Source organism: Sciurus vulgaris (genome assembly GCF_902686455.1).
Source record: "Sciurus vulgaris genome assembly, chromosome: 13".
NCBI lineage: Eukaryota > Metazoa > Chordata > Mammalia > Rodentia > Sciuridae > Sciurus > Sciurus vulgaris.
The window spans coordinates 13,187,827-13,210,806 of NC_136474.1; the positions used below are offsets into that span (position 1 = coordinate 13,187,827).

At 55.1% G+C, this 22,980-nt stretch overlaps 1 protein-coding gene across 1 annotated transcript in view; it reads right to left on the reverse strand.

Annotated features, from left to right (window-relative positions):
- PIEZO2 (piezo type mechanosensitive ion channel component 2) overlaps nt 1–22,980 on the reverse strand; it is a 356,262-nt gene that overhangs the window by 45,372 nt on the left and 287,910 nt on the right. Inside the window, exons 26-33 of the mRNA XM_079108940.1 lie at nt 20,417–20,660; nt 15,083–15,179; nt 13,998–14,157; nt 10,671–10,760; nt 8,985–9,106; nt 7,950–8,021; nt 4,066–4,172; nt 2,764–2,862 (exon numbers count right to left, since the gene is read on the reverse strand). Of these exons, the coding sequence (XP_078965066.1) occupies nt 2,764–2,862; nt 4,066–4,172; nt 7,950–8,021; nt 8,985–9,106; nt 10,671–10,760; nt 13,998–14,157; nt 15,083–15,179; nt 20,417–20,660 (991 nt within the window). The remainder of the gene's footprint in view (nt 1–2,763; nt 2,863–4,065; nt 4,173–7,949; nt 8,022–8,984; nt 9,107–10,670; nt 10,761–13,997; nt 14,158–15,082; nt 15,180–20,416; nt 20,661–22,980) is intronic.

A 22,980-nucleotide genomic window follows, 5' to 3' on the forward strand; every position in this document is an offset into this window, starting at 1 on the left:
AGCATAAATAAATTACTGGTATTGTGTTGTCAGGAGAAAATAAAGAGGGATTCGGCCTTTCCACATGGCAAGGAAAGGGCCATCAGTTATCAGAAAGAACACTTCCTTTTGCCTCGCAGATAGAAGTCCAAGTTGGACAATGAACACAGATGCAGAATCTGTAGCATTTCTGGGTAATAAACCCAAGGGGTAGAAAATATTTCCTACTTTTTGTCAAAATATCTTTATTAAGATGAGAAGATTAAATGGAATTTGAAGGACCAGGTAAAGGGATTTATGGGGATGTTCACTGAGCTTGTGGGCCAAGAATTCTCCCAAGGCCGCTCTCAGGTTTAGTACCACGAGAAGCAAATCTGCCTCCGCACAATATGGGTGGTTTTGAACAGAATCTGCCGACTCAATGTAAGGAATTTTCAGGTGTAAGAGCAACGTATAGTGACATTTCCTTCAGAGAAAAAGTGTTGTCACAGTATTTTTTTAGATAATCAAAAAATCCTCAAAAGAAAATACAAAGGTAAGTAGGATTGGTTAGTGCGGCAGGACCACAGCTGGGGGAATCGTTTTCCTCTGAAGAACAGAGCTGGTGGGGAGGGAGGGAGTGGGGGCCAAGGCCAGCCTGGCGTCTCCAGAAGGGCAGGGCCTCCCGGGCCCTGAGACAGGGGCTCTGGCTGGGGCTTCACTGCGGCCCGCAGTGACTGAGGATGGAGGATACACACTGAGCTGAGGACTCAGATTTCGCAAACCCTGTGTGTGTGTGTGTGTGTGTGTGTGTGTGTGTGTGTGTGTGTGTGTGTGTTTATATTTTTGTATTGGGGATTAAGGCCAGGGGTCCTCTACCACTGAGCGGCATCCCTGGCCCTTTTATTTTTTTATTTTGAGGGGAGGTCTTGCTAAGTTGCTGCGACTGGCCTTGATTTGTGATCCTTTTGCCTCAGCCTCCCGAGTCCACTGGGATCACAGGCGTGCGCCACAGCACCTGGCCCAGATAAGTCATCTGAACACTCACGTTTTGAAACACAAACATTCCGCAGTTCCAGCAACGTCAGTTTTGCCCTGTCTGACTGGTCAGAAAAGCTGCGAGAAGACGCATTCCAACCCCTCTCCACAGAAGAGTGAAGGGGTAGGAGGCTCTCCCTGGACTTTCTTCGTGGGTCCCACTGTCTGTTACCAACTGGCTGGTCTGTCTGGGAATCGGGCACTAACAGCACGGATCATCTGTGGAAAATTCTGTGGAAATGCCCGTCAAAGACCCTCAGGCTCACCAAAAGGCCACTGTGCGTCCCTGACTTTAGCACAGATTTTATTTCAAATGACTTTATCGTAAATTTTATCTGTATTGGGGGAAATACGATTCTTTCCACTTAACTTTTATTATGCAAAAATGTATGTGTTCTTTAAAACGGAAAGAGCTTTGTCGAAGTGGATTTCCTTCACGGAAACAGATTCTCGTATCTGTGCTCGAATTCAGGGTTACCCAGTTCCTTCTTTGCGCTGTCTGTAAGAAGATGATTATTCATTTTTGATACCAGGGATTGAACTCAGGGGTGCTCTACTAGTGGGCCACATCCCGCCCTTTTTGTTTTTTATTTTGAGACAGGGCCTCACTAAGTTGCTTAGGGCCTTGATACGTTGCTGAGGCTGGCTTTGAACCTGTGATCCTCCTGCCTCAGCCTCCTGACTTGCTGGGATGGCAGATGTGTGCAGCCATGCCCATCAGAAGGTGAGTTTTTAAAAATAAGACAGGAGATACCACATTATAATCTTTCATTTAAATGCATTTTAAAACGTGAATGGGGAGACTCGTTACAGTCCTACCAGAGAAGAGAAAAGCCATAGGGAAGCAGTACAGGAATTATTGAAGGAAAACTCAGCCGGCCGGTCAGAAGGGAAGGGGCTTGGAGGGCTGGACCCTGCCACTCAGGTGGAGCAGGGGACAGTGCCACTGGGCAGCCAAGAGACTGCAGGACCTGCCTAGTCAGAAGCTGTACCTAAATAAGATCCCAGGTAAAATCGGTGATGCATGGGTTGAGGTCACTATACCAACCATGTGCTTCACTCTCGAGGAGCATTTAGACCAAAGGTTTAGGGCCTGTCCTTGACTGAGTTTGGGAGAGAGAATGTTCTGGAAAATACCTGCACTGTCATTTGCTAGTGATGGTTTCCAGTAGTGACATGGCTGCGGCACAAGCAGCTGGGAGACTTCTGTGTGCTCACGTGTTTAACAGCGTGCCTGAAGCACGGTTACAGACCCCACCGGGGGAGGAGCCGGGGTCCACGTGGGGCTGAGCAGGTGCCCTGAGAGCAGAAGCCAGACCACCAGACTCCACCCAGGATGACGGAGACGGAAAGGAGGCCGAAGAGGCAATGGAGGCAAAGGAGTCTCTTATCAACTTGTGCAGAATTTTACCAGCTTTCTGAGAAACATAATCACAGGCTTGGCTCACTGTAATGGACGCATGCAATGTGACCCTTCAAGGATGAGACGCGACTTACGCAGAACCCCGAGGAGGACAGGCGTAAGCGTGTCTGCATTTCCCCTTTCTATTTTTCGATAGTCTCTGTGTCAGCGTAAAAATCAGAAATCAAACAAGAAATCTGGCTTCTAAGCATTCTTTGTGGAAAAGTAGTGCTAGTACGTTACATGTATGTAATTCCTTCATTGTACGATCTATAGAATAGAGAAAATGCAGACACAGGTGATGTTTATCTAAAGTTCTACGGAGCAGAAAGTCACACACTACATGTCAGTAAAACGGGAAATACCTTTGCAGCTCTGATTAAATACTGAAGAATAGTTTTGGGAAGTTTAATGACAGACTGTGGCAAGGCTAAAATGGCTGACGCAAACTTCCCAATAGCTCTCTACAAAGAAGGACAAAGCAAGAGTGATTAGTAGGAAAAGACAAAAACCAGCAAGTTAGTAGACGAAGGCAAATGAGTTTGTCTCTACCAATAACATCAGCGAGGTCGCAATGTGCCAGTCACGGAAGCTAGAATAAAATGTGCTCTGCCTGTAAGTGAGGAATAAAGAAGACCATCCGCCATCGCACATGATTCATCAAACAAGGTGAAGATGTCTCACGTCCCCTCCTGTGCTGCTTGATGAGTGACAGCTAGAATACAAGTCGTTAGAAGGAAGCCAATAAGTCAAGTCATTAGTATTTGGCAAGCCAGCTGCACACATGCACAGACTCGGTCACCTAGAAGCCTACACAGGGCAACAGGGCCAGGAAGACAGCATCAGACCAAGGTGTATCCATGGATAAACAGTTCTGCAGTGTCACTGGGAAGGCGGGTGGATTGCACCTCCCAGCTTAAGAAGGCCTGGCCAGCAAGCTGACAATGGCCTTGTCATGGGTACATCATGCATGTGGTCATGGAGACTGGTCTGTGTGCCTCCTCCTATCAGAAATGGGAAAAGATGGTGTCACCGTGTGGTTCACTGGTACAAGAGGTGCATCTGGGGTTCTCATCTAGTGTGATGCTAGGGACACAGCCTCATCTTTAACAGCCTTCATGACATGTGCACCCCTAACCCTGGGGCTGCTGAGTGCCCGCCGGGCTGAGCTGAGCTGGAGGGAGCGGAGCCTGCTGGAGGCTTCACTGGTGTGGCAGCACACTCTCCTGTCTCAGCCCTGCAACGAGGCTGGGTTCCAGAATCTGAAGCGACACTTCCCGGACCCTTGATCCAAAGCGGAGCAAGGACTTCGTTCTCATGACCGACTCTTTCACACACAGACCTAAGTCCATTCAAGCAATCCAAAGCAAAGCCAAAGAGAGCTTCATCTCTATTTGCAACAACAGAAAGAAAGTTCGCCCGGTGAAGCTTTGTTTTCTGTTTAAAGTGTGAGGGTCCGGTCGACGGAGGGGACCCAGGCCTGACAGAAACCTGACCTTGCAGGTGACCATGGCTTTGCCCAGAGGGGCCCACGGCAGCGTGACCGGCAGCAGACAACTCAGGCGTCAGTCAGAAGCTGCTCGGCTGGGTAGGGGAGCAGCAGGAGCTGGGCCTGCGGCGGGAAGCTCCCACACGGCCGGGGACCCACCCTTCCCAGGCCCAGTTACCTGGAACGCCGACTTCCGGGGGGGGCCCTCGTCTTCCTTCTTCAACTCCTCCTCCTCCTCCTCTTCACTGTCCGTTTCAAACAAATAATAATCTCCACTCCTGACCACTAAGCAAAACAAAATATCCACTTACTTCCTGAAAGAGACATGGGATCAGTGGGGGCTTAGTCACGAAATGCCCTACAAAACACAAACGTCCACGAGAGGCCACAGCGAGAGAGGTGGGCAGAGGAGGAGAGGAGACGCACGGGCGCCCACAGAGCGTGAGGCCTTGTCTGCGCCACCCGAGCGCCGGCCTCGCGGGACTGATCCCGCGTCCTCCCTTCAGGCCGACTCTGCAGCGGCCAGGGCGCTACTGACGTGACAGAATGCTGCTTCGCGATTCAGCGATTCCGGTGGTTCAGACAAGGCCGGGGTGAAGCGGAGGCCGGGCCCGGCGGCTCGGGGGAGGCCTGCGGGGGCTCAGGACCCGAGCCGTGGGGCCCGCCTGCCGCTTCACTCACACCGTGCAGACCTGGCTTCTCCACACGACACACGAGACAACACAGGACGGGACATGTGAGAGTCAAAACACACAGGGCCACGAGGACGAGACAGGGGGACACACAGGACAGTGACAGCAACAGCAGCCACACCGCCTGCTGCATCTACAGAGCCGCCGGACGCCCAGGTCCGCTCGGCTCATGCCGCCAGCCTCGGTGCGCCAGGACTCCCCAGGACTGAATGAGGCTGGGGCGGAGCTGGGGACCAGGAGGCACAGAGCAGTCATGACCACCTCTGCCTTGTCTTTTACTTTCCCTGCAGAAACACAACACCTGGGGGAAGAGCTGGGAGCAGAGAACACGGGAATGTCCAGAGGGTTGAGGGAATTTAAGAAATTCAATTTTCTATCAGTTCAATAGGTTTGAAGTGGATCTAAGAAAAGAGACCCAGCATCTGCATTCTTGATGCTACAAGAACTGTACCATCGTTGCAGGAAAACAAATCTTTTTTTGCAGACGTGGGGCCTCTTTTCGATGTCTGAGTTTTCTTTTGGACTTATGTGTCGTGAGGTAATGGAAAACCTTGGCTTGTTTTCAAATCAGTTGCTTGAATATCACTCAATGTGGTCAAAAGTCAAGTAATTTTGCCCATGATTTCAGACGAATCTGAAGCCTCCATTCATGAAGACGCAGAGTGAACAAATTGGGCCTTATATCCTTGAACAGAAGCACTGATTTGTTGATTTTATTTTGAAGAAAAAACCAGGCCCAGAGTACTGGGTCCAGGCCTGAGGGAATAAATGCAATACAACACAAGGTGAGAATAAGCAAGAACAAACCAAAGTTACAGCATTACGCTGGACAGTGAGGAGGACCGTGAAGAAATGCGTTTACAGAAGCCCAGAGTCGCCTGAAAGTCACAGGGACTGCATCGCACGGTCATCTGGGAAAACACAGTCTCACAAGACGGAGCATTTTACCCTCATTATAGGCTCCAAAATCAACAGTAGCTATGGTCGTATTCAATCATACCTTCTGTAACTTTCACGCACAGGGCGAGCCCAGCGAAGCTTTGATTTTATCGTTGGAACTGTCACTAACTTGTTATGTGAGTGAGTGGAATTTGCACATTGAAAACAAGGAAAGGCTTGTGAAGTCTTTTCAACTGTGATTGAATCAAAGCTAAGAGAGTCTAGGCAAGCTCTGGGCGTGGGGGAGACTTGGCTCCACTCTGTCCACCCAGGCACTGCGGGTGTTGATGCTGAGCTGAGCCGGTGTGAAACCGGCCTTCTAAATCCTGCCAGCTGTGTCCTCAGACACCTGGCCCTCGAGGTGAGGAATTCATCAGTGAAGCCAGGCTGGGTCTTCACTCAGGCAGTGCTGAGATGGGGTGCACACCAGCACGTGCTGGAAGGTATCATTGAACAGCAATAATGCAGCCACGTGTATGCACACGGCATGGACGTAGGAGAGGTGGCGCCTTGGCACACACCAAGACCTGCTGCCAACGTGACACGAGAGCATGGCCGTGTTACACGTCATAGCTCACAGGTGGCATCTACTGCACACGCTCTCCTTGGCATTGCTAAGAAAGCTCTCGACAGATGAGAACAAAGGCTTTCATAAAATTCTTCCAGATGGAATGGTAAGTTCTGAAACGCATCAGACGACAGAGTAAACTACACATGCTCTTCCTTGCATGCCTCTTGGGCTTGTGAGGAAAAAGAGGTTTTGCAGAAAAAGTACACCACTTTCAGAATCTGAGTCCGAACCATGAGCCACACATAGCCCTGCATTATTGCGCAGTCAGGTTTTGTAACCAGGCACACTTGGTGAATGCCAGTGTTTGAGAATGTGGTATAATGAGGGTGAAATGGATCAGAAAAGGCTAACTTCAGTGACCTTCACAGGAAGTCCTTCGCATCATTAACAACTTGCAAGACGATCAGCAAAGACCGTACCCAATCCCTCTGAAAGTGCGACACTGAGACGGGAAAAGGAAAGACCACCCCGGTGACTGCACTGGGACTGGTCCCAGCGGGGGCTGCACAGTCAACACGACACGGATTTGAGATGGACAGGTCTCTGCACCAGCAAAGGCCCTCTGAGGACAAAGGTTGGCACGGTTTGCTTGTGACTTGACAGGAGTGGGCAGTCCACACACAGCATGGCCAGTCCCTGGTAGGGCTCACGTGCCAAAGGACAATCAGCAGAGGAGTCACCCTGGACTTCTGCTTGAACATTTTGATGTTTGACTCGGGCATAAAATTGAATAAAGTCTTTATAACTCATTTTTTGTCCAAATGCTGAAATTCAATATTGGGGATAAAATTTAATTGCATCCAGAAATACTGAGCCGATTTCATTAAACTAGTTTTCCAATTTTTGGGGAATTACCTCTGGAGTAAGAGAAGCCACATCAGATCATTGTGACGCTAGGCACTAGGTCTGGGGACTGGCTTTCTAAGGATTCTGAATGCGCCTCTTGCGGGGTCCCTCCCACTGTGAGGCATTTTGAGCTCTGGTGATATTCCTTGTCTGGCGGTCTGGAGATGTGTGCCCGTAAGCTATAAAAGGGGAAGGCATTAGGACTAATTTTCGGAATAATAATCTTTGATATTCTAACACATCAAAGGAGGGCAAGATGCACGACAATGACATTGACCAAGGTGACAGTTTCCTTGGTAAGCAGAACAAAGGCAGCCTGTGAGCCTGTAGCTGCTCCTTCACTTTGTGGCCAGCAGGGCAGTGCAGTGCACTCCACGAGGCCACCAAGTGTCATTGTTGGGCAGCTGGCTGTCCACTGTGCCCCCCATGGGCATGGGAGAACAGAGTGCAGCTTGGGAGCCGCCAGAGACTGGGGAGGAGGCAGAGTGGGAAGGCACAGGCATTGTAAGTCATACTCAACTTTATGCTTAACATGTTGCCAAAAGAACTTAAACGCAAACGACACCGAAGCTCTGGGGAAGGGCAGGGGAGGCTCCGTGGCACCCATGCCAAGTGCCTTCCCAAGAGGCCCCAGAGCCTTGGAGCCCAAGTCAGGAGCCAAGGAGGAGCCCGCACTCACTCTAACCAGGGATTTCGGCCAGAAGGAAATACCAGCAGAGCTCCAGCCTCACACCTGGACGACAGAGCTGTCAGTTCTCCCCTGAGCCGTGCCTGTGAGCCTGTCGGTCACCGCTCAGCTTTCTGCAGCTACACGGCAGCTACGCAGCAGCGAGCTGGTCCAGAGGAGCCGACGGCAGGTCCCAGGCCCACGGACACAGCGGCTTTCCCACGCTCAACCCCTATCAAGTCACAAGGGTAAACCGTGCCTGGGATACAAGTCACAGGGAGCTTGAATTCTGGTCAAGGATATAAGGGTTAGACTCGGTGAGACTGGAAGAGGATCGAGAAACCTACTGGAAGCATGATCGACCCAAGGCCGCCACCACTGCCTTTTTTTGCCCTTGGCTTTCTGTTTGTCTGCTTCTCCTAAAATGAAATATGTCCAAACATTAATTCTTAGAAAGTGAGCAAGCACATTTGAAAACCACGCTCTAACAACTCAGGGGCAGGTCTAGACAGACTGCAAAGGTACGGCAGGGGCCAGGAAAAGGCACTGAACCGAGTCTGCAACTACACATGCACCAGCGGTCCACCCCGCAGGGCGACTCAGCTCCTTGACCCTGGGCTAGGCTTTCACGTCTTCCTAACAGCTAAGCACGTACGAAGAAATCGGAAAAAAAGGAGGGACTGTCTGTCAAAAACACACTGAGTTTTTCATTACATCAAACGAAGCCTCACTAAGTTTTCATAGACTCATTTAGAGGCAAATAGTTTCTTAAAACAGATAAATTACAGTCACCAAAAAGTTTTCTTTTGATTGATTTAATGTAAGGATTAGAAAATATAAATTTACTGGTGATGAACAGACACTATGTACTGTGTTATTTCTCTATTCCCTTCAAATAGAAAAGCATGCAAGCTCCCCTGAGCAGATCCTTAAAACTTTAATTGGCTGCCATGAATCTATGATTAGATATAACAAATATATATTTCACACTGTTTCATTGAATAGGTAATAATTGATATTTTAACTACCAATATTCAGGTGCCATACAAAATCATAAGCAGGCATATTTAAAATTCATACAAAACTAATAGGAACAAAGGCAGCGTATTTGAACTATCTTCCCTACAGGAACAAATTAAGGGCCATCAGGCCAGCTGCCTTCCTAGGGGTGTCTGGGAGGCAGCTAGGCCACGTGCTCACTGAAGGCCCCTGCCCTCCGGAACCCGTCCATTCATTAAGTGTGGGTTCCGGGCCATACACACAGGGACCCACCCAGGAGGCCGGCAGACCTGGACGCTGGTGGACCCAGCCGCAATGCCAGCACACTGCCCCCCACGCCACGCCACCCCCACCGCGCACGGGGCGGCGGCCCGCGGACGTACTTTCATCGTCCTCCTCGGGGGCGTTCCGCGCGTCCTGGCCGTCCCCGGCCTCCTGCGTCACGCTCAGCATCCGCTCCTTACCCTTTTTGTACTTCTGCTGTCTGGCCTTGATGCGGTCCATCCTGGGAAACAGATGCGCAGCGGGAGTGCCAGGGTCACGCGCGCAACCATGCACAGCGCGGCCACCGGCTTTTAAAGGCTTAGTGGGGGAAACGATCGCTTCTCAGAATAAGCGTGTCCCTGCTCTCTGTAGCATCTCCACGTCCTCCGCATCCGCGGGTGCTAGACTTAAGAATGTGACCAGCAGTCGTCACGCCTGGGTATGGAATGCAGTCCGCAACGTGGGATGCAGTCCCCAACGTACAAAGTACATGACAGCCCGTCTGAACATGACGCATTTTACAATGTAGGTAATGTAGGTCCTTTATTCCCCTAAGTGGATTGAACTCAGGGGCACTTAACCACTGAGTCATGTACCCAGCCCTTCTTCTTTTATGTTTGATTTTGAGACAGGGTCTCTCTGAGTTGCTTAGGGCCTTGCTAAGTTGCTGAGGCTGGCTTTGGACTTGTGATCCTCCTGCCTCAGCCTCCTGAGCCACTGGGATGACAGGCGTGTGCCAAGGCACCTGGCCAAGTTTTGTATTCTTAAATAGAAGAATCACAGTCCAGGCCTCATAGAAAATGAGAAATACATCCTAAATATGGGCCCGAATTGTTGTTCCTCTGAACCCTGTCGGTGGCTGGAGACCACAATAACAGGGTTGTGGCACAGCGAACGGGTATTAGGGTTTCACACATAACTACGTCTTTGTGCAAATGACCACGAGGGGGCAATCTAATTCATAATGGGAAGCACTTCTGCTGGGGGGAAGAAAGCAGGGAAATGAGGTCAGAAGGGAACAAAGCTGCTCCTGAAAACTCAGGGGACTTTCCTAGTGGACTGAGAGTGTCTCTGTTTTGTGGGTGAAGCACCAGCCCTTGGGGACCTCAGACCCTTGAAAAGCCAATTCCTGCCCTCTCTACCTCCAGCCATCAGTTGTGACACCTCACCCCTAAAGCCACCAGTCCATTTCCTGCTAGGAACTGCACTCAGAAAATGCTTTTCAGAAATTACCAAATCTCCCAACAGAGCCGGTCTGTGCTGCGACCCAGCCAGTGGCAAACTGAATACCGGGCAGGATGACCTGCACTCCCAGGGCTGCCTGTTCTTGGGGTGGACTCTCAGTCATTCAGTACCAGAGTTCCTTGCTTCTTCTCAGAGCCTGGATTACATGGTTTCAAGATGCTTCTAGAGCTGACCCCACGTTTATCCCCTCGACCCAAGATGCAGTGAGCATTTACTGTCTCATCTGTGAGCTACTTTAATCTGTGAGATCTAGTTTAGGAGCAGGAAACTGAGGCTCAGAGGCCTGGAGAGAGCATCTCCAGGTTCTCCAGGAAGCACCTGAGCTAGGAACTGCTGGCATCTTCCTTACCCTTCCTGGCTTTTGCGACTGCCCATCATTCTGGAACTCTCTTGTCAGGGTAAGAGGCCTGAGCGACTGCTCAGACACAGAGCAGACACGAGGGAAGCTGTGAACTGTAGTCTGCATGGACTTTTCAAGGGTCTGAGGCCCCCAAGAGCCGAGAGCTGAATATGGTCCCACAAACAGGAAGAAGGAGGAGGAGCAGGGTGAAGCGTCTTACTGTCTCTTCAGCTGATCCATGGACTTCTTCTCTTCCTCAATTCTTGCCTTTACAGCCTTCACGATCGTGGCCTGGAAAAGCTCAGCACCCCTGTGGGACAGTTGGAAACAGAGCCTTCAGTACCTGTCATTGCTCGCCTTGCCCCGGCAATGATGGCCGATGGGCAGAAAACATGGCAACACTGTGCTGGCGCCTCGGAGCCTTCCTGGCTGGCAGCGGGAGCCACCAAGCCCTGGAACAGCCGCCCACAGGGAGGGAGGGGCTGCTCACCCTCACAAGGCGCTGCGCTCAGGCATTTCCTACCTGGCCTGGCAGAGCTGGCCAGAGGCAGGGTTTGCAAGGCCGGCTGGGTTTTCCGGGCAGGAAAGAGCAGGGAGCGCAGGGAGCAGAGGTCCTACTCCGCCACAGGGCTTCCAGCCTCAGGCCTCTCATTCCCGTCCCCTTCCTTCTGTCCCTTACGTGGTCCTCCCTTCTCCAGCCAGCTGCCGTGTCCCTGTAAATCTCAGCCTCTCTCAACATCCTCAGCTCTGACTGGTGTCGCCTGCTTGGGAAACCACCAATCCAAGGGAGGCCAGCAGTGGGCTGCTGTGCTGGGAGGGGCAGCCTCAGTCGCCAGACACAGCCCACGTGGGCAGACCCCTCCGGGTCCCTGTTCCCTGGAAATCCCTCTGCTCCTCTGCACCGCTGTTGCAGCTCAATTCCAAATTCTGCCAAGTGGGTTTTCACTGCTAGTGATGTCCGAGCTGCCTACTTCCTAGAGAGACTATCCGTCAGGTGGCATTATGTAGTCCAGCTTCTGGCCACCCCTTCCTTTCCCACATGACAGCGGAAGAAGTGCCATGCCATCTCCTGCCTGTGGCCCACCCACGCTTGGGCTCCTTCACCTCAGCCTGAGGGCTGCCACCCCTCCCCTCTGCACTTGGGCCCTCGCTGTCCTACCCTTGGGCCCTCTCCATGCCTGCCTTTCACCAGCATGCACGTGGGGTCGAGGTTTGCTAGTCCTGAACATGAAGAGCCCCTGGTGGCTCCGCGCCTCGCTGTGCATGCTCAGGCACCCCTCCCTGTGGGAGGAGGGGGACTTCCCTCGGGAGCCTCCTGGGCTGCCCCTGCACCTTCCCCTCGGCTCCTTCCTGCAGCGGAAGGGGGCCGGAGCAGGCGCTGCGCATGGCCACACTGCTGGGTGCTCTCCTGGCTCCCTGGCGACTCCTGCTGTCACACTGGCTATTGCGTCAACATCTGTGTCCTTCCCAAAACCCATGTTGAAACCCGAATGCCCCAGGTCGTGGTGCTGGACGTGGGGCCTTTGGGAGAGGCCTAGGTCAGGAGTGGCACGAAGGACCTGGTGAAAAGGCCCAGGAGGGCAGGACCCAGTGCAGAGGGGACCGTCCACGCGGAAGAGGCCCGCCCCAGGCTCTGAAGCTCCTGACACCTCAGTCCTAGACGTCCCAGCCTTGGAAGTGTGAGACACAGGATCAGGTGGTTCCTAGGCCACCTTGGTTATGGTCCTTGTGCTACAGTGGCCCAGACTGTGACAAAGCCAGGCACCTGTGCTAGCAGCTGCGTGATCACCTGTCTGTGTCCTCTCTAGCCTGTAAGCAACATGAGGCTGGGGCCAGCCTCCCTCTCCCCAAACCAGGTTTGGCAGTGAGCAGCTAGAGGCATGCGTGAGTGAAGGAGCGAACGTGTGTTTCCCGGAAACTGCCTTGGAAGTTAACGTCCATCGGTCAGAAGAGGACTTACTGCGACAGGCTGAGGTGTCCTCACTACTACTGTCAGAAGAGGACACGCTGTCTAAATAATCGTGACAACTTCAGGGAAAAGACACTGGCTTCCCGTAATGTCTGGGACCTCTAGGGACCAAACATTTTGGGGAGGGTGATAAAAAAATGTATTTGACTTCAAAATAATCAGCTGCTCTGTACAAATAAATAAGGTCACCTCTGGCTGAGACACCACCCTCTGCTCTGATGCCGAGGGTATTAGAAAGTAGTGCCGCTGGTCAAGGCAGGCCTGGCACTGCTCCCTGGGGAGCGAGGGACCCCAGGCTGCTGGGTGGACTGCCACGCCCTGCAGGTCTCCTTCTGCCGGCAGCAACTCAGGTGGCAAAAGCCAGGCTGCTCCCGCGTAAATGGACTCCTGGAATCAGTTTCCTTTCTCCTGGAAGGGAAGGAACCATGCTCCAGGGGACGCGGCTAGACACCACAGAAGGGCAGTTTCATAGTCCAGCCTGCTGGTGCTGGAGGGCAGCACCAGGCACGGTGGGATCCGGGCGGGTCTGCTGGGGCAGCCCAGCAGGTGGGGTCACACAGTGGCCCCAGTGGCTCCCAGGCCATTCCTAGTGCTCCTCCTGGTCTGTTCCCAGAGTCTGTGAATCAGGGGCAACACTTGCAAGGACAGAGGTCCAGGGAGGAAATGGTGGCAACGAAAATCCTGCCAGCAGCCCAGAGAGGAAAACCAGCAGCAGGAGGAAGAGACCCGAGGGAAGGACACACGGAGGTTAGGAGCCAGCAGGGCTGCGCTGTTCCACTCCCAGTTTTGGAGGGACTCCACCTTCCTCTCCTCCATGGCCGTGTGGATGCCCCTCCCCACCAGCAGGGCCTCGGCCTTCCCACCCGCCTGCTGCTCTGGCTGGGGAGGCCTCCGCGTGGGACTCCGACCTCATCCTGAGGCGAGCCTTGCCCAGCAGGGCTTCGTGCACGCGCTGCCCCTGGGTGTTCTTTCTTTTCTCTCTGCTTTAAGGAGCTGGGTTCACCCCGGGCCCTCGAGCACGCCACGTGCACGCTGGCCACGCTGCTATACGCCTGGCCCGTGTGCACATTTTCTTTAGAGAAATGCCTATTCAGATCGGTTGTCCATTCTGTAAGTAAGGTTTGTCTGCTGCTAAGCTTTTGAGTGCACAATGAGGCTGGATGAACACACTTCCATTAAAGCTCTGCTGAATGACAGGGGATGTATGTGGTGTTCTCTGTTCTCAGGAGTTTCTTCCTCAAGTAGTGGCAGGGAGAGGGAGTCGGTGCAGAGCCAGCACTGGCCCGGTGGCTGTTTTCACTGCCCCAGGGAGGGTGGGTCGCATGCTTCCCTGGGCCCACGCGCCTCTGACCTTCCACAGTGTCCCAAGTCCTTGGGAAGTGTCCCACAGCATCAGGCTCCTTGTTTCTATGGCATGAGGACCTTAAAGGCCTGGTGCAGACCTTCCCTGTTTTCCCGGAAGGGATTTCTTAACTCCTTGTGGTTTCTCCAAGCAGACTCAGACAGAAAGCAGAGTGTGCACTACTCTCAGCAAGTTTCCGAGGAGAATCAGCCACCTGATTCCACAGCCTGACCCACCTGGAAGCCAGGATCTGGGAAGCCTTGATGTCCGCCACGACGTGCAGGAAGTAGTAGCTCATGAACACGCGTCTCTGCAGCAGGAGGAAGGCGAAGCAGATGCTATCCCAGATGATGCCCGCCTCCCCACTGGGAAGTCTGCAGGAGGAGTCATCCTCGGCTGTGTGACAGAGCAGGGAAACCCCGTTAGAGCCAACTTCCCTTCCACCGTCGCCCTGTGGTCCGCCTGGGCGCTGGGTTCCCATAGGCACAAGAGCCACATCTGATGCGTGGTTTACGAGGCGATTCGTTTGCAAACGAGGCCACGTACTTCCAGTCTGCCATCAGTGTGAATGTGTGGCTGATCACACCTCTGGTCTCTTGACCCTCAGGCACAGCCGGTCCCTCCCCTCTAGCAGGGAGGCCCCTGAGCACTTGGGGGACACCAGTGAGGGCATGGGGCAGTAATGCACCAGCCATAGAGGCAGCGCTCTGTTCCGGAGCACACAGCTGCTCCAGGTGGGCCCTGCAGGGTGCCGCAGGACACAGGACGTTGTGCAGAGAGGTGGTGAGCAGCACACTTGGTCCCCAGGCAAAGGTGAGGTGACCCATAGTGAGGCTCCATTGCCAAGGGCAGCCTCAGCCAGCAGCCGCGGGGATGCAGCTCCCTCCTGGCCACAGAAGACCTGTGTGACATGGTCCTGCACTCTGCTGCAAGAGGCAGGGTGCTGGGGAAAGTGTACCCCTTGGTCTTGTGTAGGTCTAGCTCCAGGAACACCAGGGCCTCCCTGTGGTTTGCGTTTGCAAATCCCTGCACTTCCCGAGGAGAGAGAGGCCTGGAAGTCCGTCACCTGATGACCTCGAGTCTAACCAGAGCAACCCCAACTGAGTGGGCCCCTGGTGTCCTTCCTCATCATAACCAAAGAGCTCCAGACCTGCTGGGCGGGAAGCTTCTAGAAGATGACCCAAGGGCCTGTTGCCTCGTCTGGGTAGTCTTCCTCCACCTTGCTCTCTTCTCCTCGGGTGCTTGGCCCAGTTTCTAGCTCAGAGCAGTCCTGTGTGCGCTGCCCTGCTTTCTGCCCACCCCCATGCCCTTCTCTACTTACGCATGGTGTAGCCCTTGACAGTGCAGGCCAGGCTGAAGGCCTGTATCAGCCAGCAGCTCTTCTTCACCAGCGTCCCGATGTATCCGCACGCCCCTATCTGAAAAACAGACGCAGGGGCAGAGTCTGAAACTGCACCAGAGAATAGCTCTGGGGCCTCATCACCCCAACAGTGCAGGAACTCACAAGGGCTTGGTGCAGAGGTGCCTACACCCAGACGCCACGGGGCCCTGCACTGGCCACTCCAGAGCACGGCAAGTCCCCGGGGAAGCCAGACCCATGGCGTGCAGCGGGGTCCTCCGGGCAGTACCTCTGCACGGGGAAGCCCCTCTTGTCAAGGAGGAAACCTGGAGTGTCCTGGGAATAAGCTCTGAATGGGTGCACACTGGACCCAGGTTCTGATTTTGGTGGAGCTGTTTTCTTACAGATTAACCCACACTGTTCCCAGGAGCATCCCAGACACAGCTGCAGGGTGGACACTCCCAACTGGAAAGGGTGGCCGGCCCTTGCCTGCAGGAGCCACATCCAAGGAATCAACCAGCGGCAGACAGGAAATGTTTGAATGGAAAAAATGCATCTCGCTGAACAGGTGCAGACTCTGCTCCTGGTCGCTATCTCCTCAGCCGTGTGGCAGGAGACGGTCCACACAGCATCACACTGTGAGGTGTCCCTGGTGATCCAGGGAGGACTGAGCATGGGAAGAGGAGCACAGGTCGTGTGGGCTCACGCACCATTTTGTAGAAGGGACCTGAACCGCTGAGGACGTCCGTACCCGTTGGTGGCTCTGACCCAGTCCCTAGGAGTGCCAAGGGACGACTGTGTGCTTTGAGACTCTGGCCAATTCTCGGGGTGGAGAAATCTTCCTGTTGATTGTCAGGACACGGTTGCCTCATAACAATGGATTTCTAGGACAGGTGTGTCCCATTTGGTCCTAGGAGGGTGGGGCGTTCCAGCCAACACGAGCTGTTGTGTGCCAACACACAAGAGTGGCTGAGCTGTGTGTGTCCTGGGCACATGTGAGCAGAAGAGTACTGGGATTTGCTCCGAAGCATGGGATTCTCGGCCCTGGGAACCACTGCCCAGCCATCTTCCCATGTAGGCTGCCCACCCAGGCGGGGAGCGCCCTTCTCCTTTGTCTCCTGAGGCCCCTCAGTCCATTTTTGAGCCTCCTGGGTTGAAATGGCATCACCTCCACGGAGCCTCCTCCAGCCCACGCAGGCACGACACTGGGTCTCCTTTAGTGCTTGCTCGGTTTTCCGAGAGGTGGTGACACAAGGTCGACGACTGCCTCATCACTTCCTGGCTGTCTCCCCTGCTAGAGTGTGAGCTCCTGGGGCCTGCCCTGAGCACTGGTCATCTCCAGTGGGCCTGCCCTGAGTGCTGGTTGTCTCCAGTGGGCCTGCCCTGAGTGCTGGTCGTCTCCTGGGGCCCTGCCCTGAGTGCTGGTCGTCTCCTGGGGCCTGCCCTGAGCGCTGGTCATCTCCTGGGGCCCTGCCCTGAGCGCTGGTCGTCTCCAGTGGCCCTGCCCTGAGCACTGGTCGTCTCCAGTGGGCCTGCCCTGAGCACTGGTCATCTCCAGTGGCCCTGCCCTGAGCACTGGTCGTCTCCAGTGGCCCTGCCCTGAGTGCTGGTCGTCTCCAATGGGCCTGCCCTGAGCGCTGGTCATCTCCAGTGGCCCTGCCCTGAGCACTGGTCGTCTCCAGTGGCCCTGCCCTGAGCACTGGTCGTCTCCAGTGGGCCTGCCCTGAGCACTGGTCATCTCCTGGGGCCTGCCCTGAGCGCAGGTCGTCTCCAGTGGCCCTGCCCTGAGCACTGGTCGTCTCCAGTAGGCCTGCCCTGAGTGCTGGTCGTCTCCAGTAGGCCTGCCCTGAGTGCTGGTCGTCTCCAGTAGGCCTGCCCTGAGTGCTGGTCGTCTCCAGTGGCCCTGCCCTGAGCGCTGGTCGTCTCCAGTAGGCCTGCCCTGAGTGCTGGTCGTCTCCAGTAGGCCTGCCCTGAGTGCTGGTCGTCTCCAGTAGGCCTGCCCTGAGTGCTGGTCGTCTCCAGTGGCCCTGCCCTGAGCACTGGTCGTCTCCAGTGGCCCTGCCCTGAGCGCTGGTCGTCTCCAGTGGCCCTGCCCTGAGCGCTGGTCGTCTCCAGTAGGCCTGCCCTGAGTGCTGGTCGTCTCCAGTGGCCCTGCCCTGAGCGCTGGTCGTCTCCAGTAGGCCTGCCCTGAGTGCTGGTCGTCTCCAGTAGGCCTGCCCTGAGTGCTGGTCGTCTCCAGTGGCCCTGCCCTGAGCGCTGGTCGTCTCCAGTAGGCCTGCCCTGAGTGCTGGTCGTCTCCAGTAGGCCTGCCCTGAGTGCTGGTCGTCTCCAGTGGCCCTGCCCTGAGCACTGGTCGTCTCCAGTGGCCCTGCCCTGAGCGCTGGTCGTCTCCAGTAGGCCTGCCCTGAGTGCTGGTCGTCTCCAGTGGGCCTGCCCTGAGCGCTGGTCGTCTCCTGGGCCCTGCCCTGAGCGCTGGTCATCTCCTGGGGCCTGCCCTGAGCGCAGGTCGTCTCCAGTGGCCCTGCCCTGAGTGCTGGTCGTCTCCAGTGGGCCTGCCCTGAGCACTGGTCATCTCCAGTGGCCCTGCCCTGAGCACTGGTCGTCTCCAGTGGCCCTGCCCTGAGCACTGGTCGTCTCCAGTGGGCCTGCCCTGAGCACTGGTCGTCTCCAGTGGCCCTGCCCTGAGCACTGGTCGTCTCCAGTGGCCCTGCCCTGAGCACTGGTCGTCTCCAGTGGGCCTGCCCTGAGCACTGGTCATCTCCTGGGGCCTGCCCTGAGCGCTGGTCGTCTCCAGTGGGCCTGCCCTGAGTGCTGGTCGTCTCCAGTAGGCCTGCCCTGAGTGCTGGTCGTCTCCAGTGGGCCTGCCCTGAGCGCTGGTCGTCTCCTGGGCCCTGCCCTGAGCGCTGGTCATCTCCTGGGGCCTGCCCTGAGCGCAGGTCATCTCCAGTGGCCCTGCCCTGAGTGCTGGTCGTCTCCAGTGGGCCTGCCCTGAGCACTGGTCATCTCCAGTGGCCCTGCCCTGAGCACTGGTCGTCTCCTGGGCCCTGCCCTGAGCACTGGTCATCTCCTGGGGCCTGCCCTGAGCGCAGGTCGTCTCCAGTGGCCCTGCCCTGAGCGCTGGTCGTCTCCAGTGGGCCTGCCCTGAGTGCTGGTCGTCTCCAGTGGCCCTGCCCTGACTGCTGGTCGTCTCCAGTAGGCCTGCCCTGAGCGCTGGTCGTCTCCTGGGCCCTGCCCTGAGCACTGGTCATCTCCTGGGGCCTGCCCTGAGCGCAGGTCGTCTCCAGTGGCCCTGCCCTGAGCGCTGGTCGTCTCCAGTGGGCCTGCCCTGAGTGCTGGTCGTCTCCAGTGGCCCTGCCCTGACTGCTGGTCGTCTCCTGGGCCCTGCCCTGAGCGCTGGTCATCTCCTGGGGCCCTGCCCTGAGCGCTGGTCGTCTCCAGTGGGCCTGCCCTGAGCGCTGGTCGTCTCCAGTGGGCCTGCCCTGAGCGCTGGTCATCTCCAGTGGGCCTGCCCTGAGTGCTGGTCATCTCCTGGGCCCTGCCCTGAGTGCTGGTCGTCTCCTGGGGCCTGCCCTGAGCGCTGGTCATCTCCTGGGGCCCTGCCCTGAGTGCTGGTCGTCTCCAGTGGGCCTGCCCTGAGCACTGGTCATCTCCTGGGGCCCTGCCCTGAGTGCTGGTCGTCTCCAGTGGGCCTGCCCTGAGTGCTGGTCGTCTCCAGTGGGCCTGCCCTGAGCGCTGGTCGTCTCCAGTTCTCCAGGACGTAAGAGAGTGTTCAGCCATGGCGAGGTCACAAGACAGGGTTGAGGATGAAGAACAAACCCAAAGACACGGGGCAGGTGGGCGGGTGGAGGGCCATGCAGGCACAGCTGGAGATCTGGCTCCAGAAGCAGATGCCTCGCCATGAGACTGGCTTTAGGATAGAAGGCCCTTTCTTAGTCCTGTGTATGCTCTGCAGTACCTCCCGGGACAGCTCCAAGGATAAGGCCATGTCTGTGGGGAAAAGCGCTGACCTAAGGTCACTTTCACATCAACTAGAAGATTAATCTTCCCATGGACGGTAGGCAAACAGATTATTGCAATATTCATCACTTCACAGACTAGGCTTTCCAAGCTCTTATACACAGGCACACACAATCCAACAGCCTTCACAGACCCATGGTGTGGTGAGCTCAGCCCGAAGTCGCTAGGCAGAGTAGAGTGGGGTCACTCCACAGCGCCCTTGCCTGGCCAGCCACCGGAGCAGGCAGAGCGCCAAGCAGCAGCCCGCGGGAGGGGCTTTATCTGCTTCAGCCCGCCAGGGACTGCTGCTTGAGTTCCTGCAGCACTGAGTGACTTAAATGGTGCCCTGGTGGCCTGAATGATGGAATTCTGGGGTCACTGGTGGGCAGTGTGAGTGGTCTCTCACCTTAGGGGAAGAGTTAGACCCCAGCTGCGCCACTGCAGAGTGACAGAGTGACAGAGAGAACATCTGTGCTGCTCCTCCACCCGGCTCTTCCAGCCGCACCCTCATCTGGAGGCCAACGCGCAGAGGCCAACGCACAGAGACTGCTGTGAGGCTGAGCTCTCTCCTGGGTCGCCCCACCTCTGGGCCCACAAGACTTTCTTGCATCCAGTCCCTAGTCCACCTCGTGCCCCTCCGCACACAGAGCTCTCGGGAACTGTGCTCATTTCATTTCATTTTGCTCTTCTTCAGTCCTTTCCGGGTAAGAGAGTTGTATTTTTGTGAATATGATATGAGTAAAAAGCTTTGATGAACTGGGCATGGTGTACCCCTGTGATCCCAGTGACTCAGGAGGCTGAGGCAGGAGGATTGCAAGTTCCAGGTCAGCCTCTGCAACTCAGTGGGGCCCTAAGCAACTTAGTGAGAACCTGTCACATGCACACACGCAAAGAAGAAAAAAGAGGAAGAAGAAGAAGAAAGGGCTGGGCGGGGACCTTGGGGAGAGGCGCACCCCTGGGTTCAATCCCAGTACCACAAACGGCAAGACCAACTCACAGCTCTGGGATGCGCCCACCAGAGGCCTCTTGGAGCACATGCTGAGAGCGACCGGACAGGTCTTCAGAAGGGATGGGACTTCGGTTAATAGAACGCATTTCAGAATTCTTCCCAGTGAATGCCTACCTTCCCACCATGAGAATGAGCACAGATTCTGCTGGATTTGGCAAAGCAGAGTGACAAACAGTTCTTTGATCCTGAGTCGGCAGCGTCTTGTTCAGGGCTTTGAAGAGGCCATGCGAGAGGCTTGGGCTTTTAATGACCACCGAGTGGATCATTCACTCTACGGATCCATGGGGCGCTATGTGGCAGGAGGTACTTACCGACAGTATGTTTTTCATGGTGATCACAAATACGTTGTACGCGATCAGCCAGTCCCAGTAGCGCAGGATGCTCTTGATGGGCTTCAGTAGCAAATCGCCCCCAAAGAGCAGGAAGTAGAAACAGGCCACCAAGTAGCCCATGCAGAATATGCTGATCCTGGTGGTTCCGGTAATGAAGATGATCGTCAGCACGAACCAGAAGAGGTAGCTGAAGATGATCACCTTGGACATGTCCAGGTAGGATCTGGAAAAGAGCCAAAGGACACAGGGGCAACAGGAGAGCAGACAGATGCACAGAACCGGGAGCATCTACTTGAGGAAGGGAGGGGACGCTACTCCTCAGGGTGGTCCACGAAGTGGTTTCAGAGGACACCAGCAGCTCTGGACCCGTCTCTCCTTCCGTTGTGCCTAGTGTGTGGGACCCCCACGCGTGGGTGTGGCTCTATAGGTTGCCCACTTACACCGTCACCATCTGGATGGAGATTCTCAGAGCCACATTTTCAGCCCATCACTTAGTGCTCAAGCTTCCTGTCCGTGCACGGAAGGGATGGACTGGACCGTGGGATGGCCATGGAGATGGTAAGATGCAGACACAAAATCAATTCCAAATCTTAGCGTTTCTTGCTACAATCTCCTGGCTGGCAAAAAACAAACTAACCATGCCTTCCCTTTGCTCAGCTAGAAATTACTTTGTAGAAATAAACCTATAGACATACAGATATTTTACTAGAAATGAAAGTCTCTCGGTGGAGATGGGAACTGATTCTGACCACAGAGACACCGCCAGAGGGGACTCTGGGCTCTTTCTGACACTGTGTCTTTGGAAGTCCCTAGCTGAGCTGGGATTCCCTCTTGGGGCCCATCCCTCCACGGTGGCCTTCTTGACAGAAGGGGACACAGGATTCCTGCCTTAGTCTTCTTGTAATAATAGCTGCTACGGAGTTGCTGTGGATGGGACACCTTCCCAAAGGCCAAGGGCACTGCACTGGGGTTTGCTTGGTCACAGCTCTTGGTCGGGGGTGGTTTTGCTTTGGATGTTTCTCTACCAAGATTTGGGGAGAAATGTAGGAGACCCAGTTCTGGACTAGTTCTTTGATGAACAGGTTGTTAGTTTTTAGGGAATCAATAGATCATCTCTTAGTAAGATACACACCGTGCTTGCCGTCCAGCAGGATTAGCTGAGGAGCATTTTTCAGGTATGTGAACTTTTACAAAATTTTTAGAATTTGTCTAATTAGTCGTACATGACAGTAGAGTGCATTTATACATTCCGATAGATCATACATAAATGGAGTGTAACTTCTCGTTGTTTTAGAATAAAACCCCTAAAATGTTTTTGTGAATTTTTTTTTTTTTTTACCTGAATTATATTTCACCCCTCCTTGACTTTCTAAGCAAAGGAGAGCAAGTAACATGCCAGTGTTTCTCAGTGAGCCAGGACTCTGGAGGTGGGTCGGTGAGGTGGGGCTGGCAGGCCCTTCTGAAGCCGGTGTGCTCAGCACCCTGGACCTGCTGCTGGCACCCTGGGGTGTGCCTGTGGGTGGATGTGCACTGTGGGCGTGTGTGCGTCCAACATTCCCGCAGGCCTGCAGAGGGCCACCCCTCGCCAGGAGGAGCCCTGGGGACTGCCCTGCAATGCCCCCGATTCAGAGGCCACAGTGCTGAGCTGGTGGAGGGAGCGAGAAGACACCAGGAGGCGGGGTGGAGGTGGGAGCCACTGGGTCCTAGAGAACTGGCCAAGTCCAGGTGACAGATGGCATGGCCAGGAGGCCGCTCCCCGTCAGAGCCCAGACAGCAGGAGTATCCACTGCTCAGACCCGAGGGGCCGGGGAGGGCAGTGCCCCGTGTGCCGCCTCCTGCTCAGGCCCCTCCCATCACCCCACGGGATGCGACTGTTCACTCCCACCTAGGGGCGTACGCTGGTCTCCTGCTGGTATTCCTAACTGGTAAGCAGACCTAGAAACTTGCGATAATTGAAATTTCAAAAACGACTCAGCCTTAAAAAGTCGGTGGCGTGTAAACGCTTCTGTTTGGGTTGACCTTGAGGTCTGGCTTTGCTACGCCGTGGAGGACTTTCCCCTTTGTGGCTGGAAGAGCTCATGCTGGATATTTCTTCTCTCAACATCACAGAGGAGAGGTCACACCGGAGACCCTGCCTGAGATCAGCGTTGTATGGTACATCATTCAGAAAGACCGTCTTCACGGCTTGTGGATTATCTGTGCAGCGCACACTGAGCTCGGGTGGGGGGGATGGCCTGGGGTCAGATCCGCCTGCTGCAGTCCCCTGCGCCTCCTCGCCACCTGGCGGTCTTCTCTCCTGCCAGTGAGGAGACAGGCCTGCGCAGGGCGGCCTTCTGGATGCATGCTGGGCCTACAGAGAGCCCGGCTCTTTGAAAGACTGACTACTCTTAGAGTGACCATGTGCCTCATGTGGCCAAAGTCACAGGGCGAATGGGACAAGAGCGAGCAGGTGAGAAGGGGACTCACCCCCAGAAGGGGCAAGACAGGCTCTTGGAATAACAATGCCGGGTAGGGGCCATCACACTGCTCAAACAGGCGCCTCC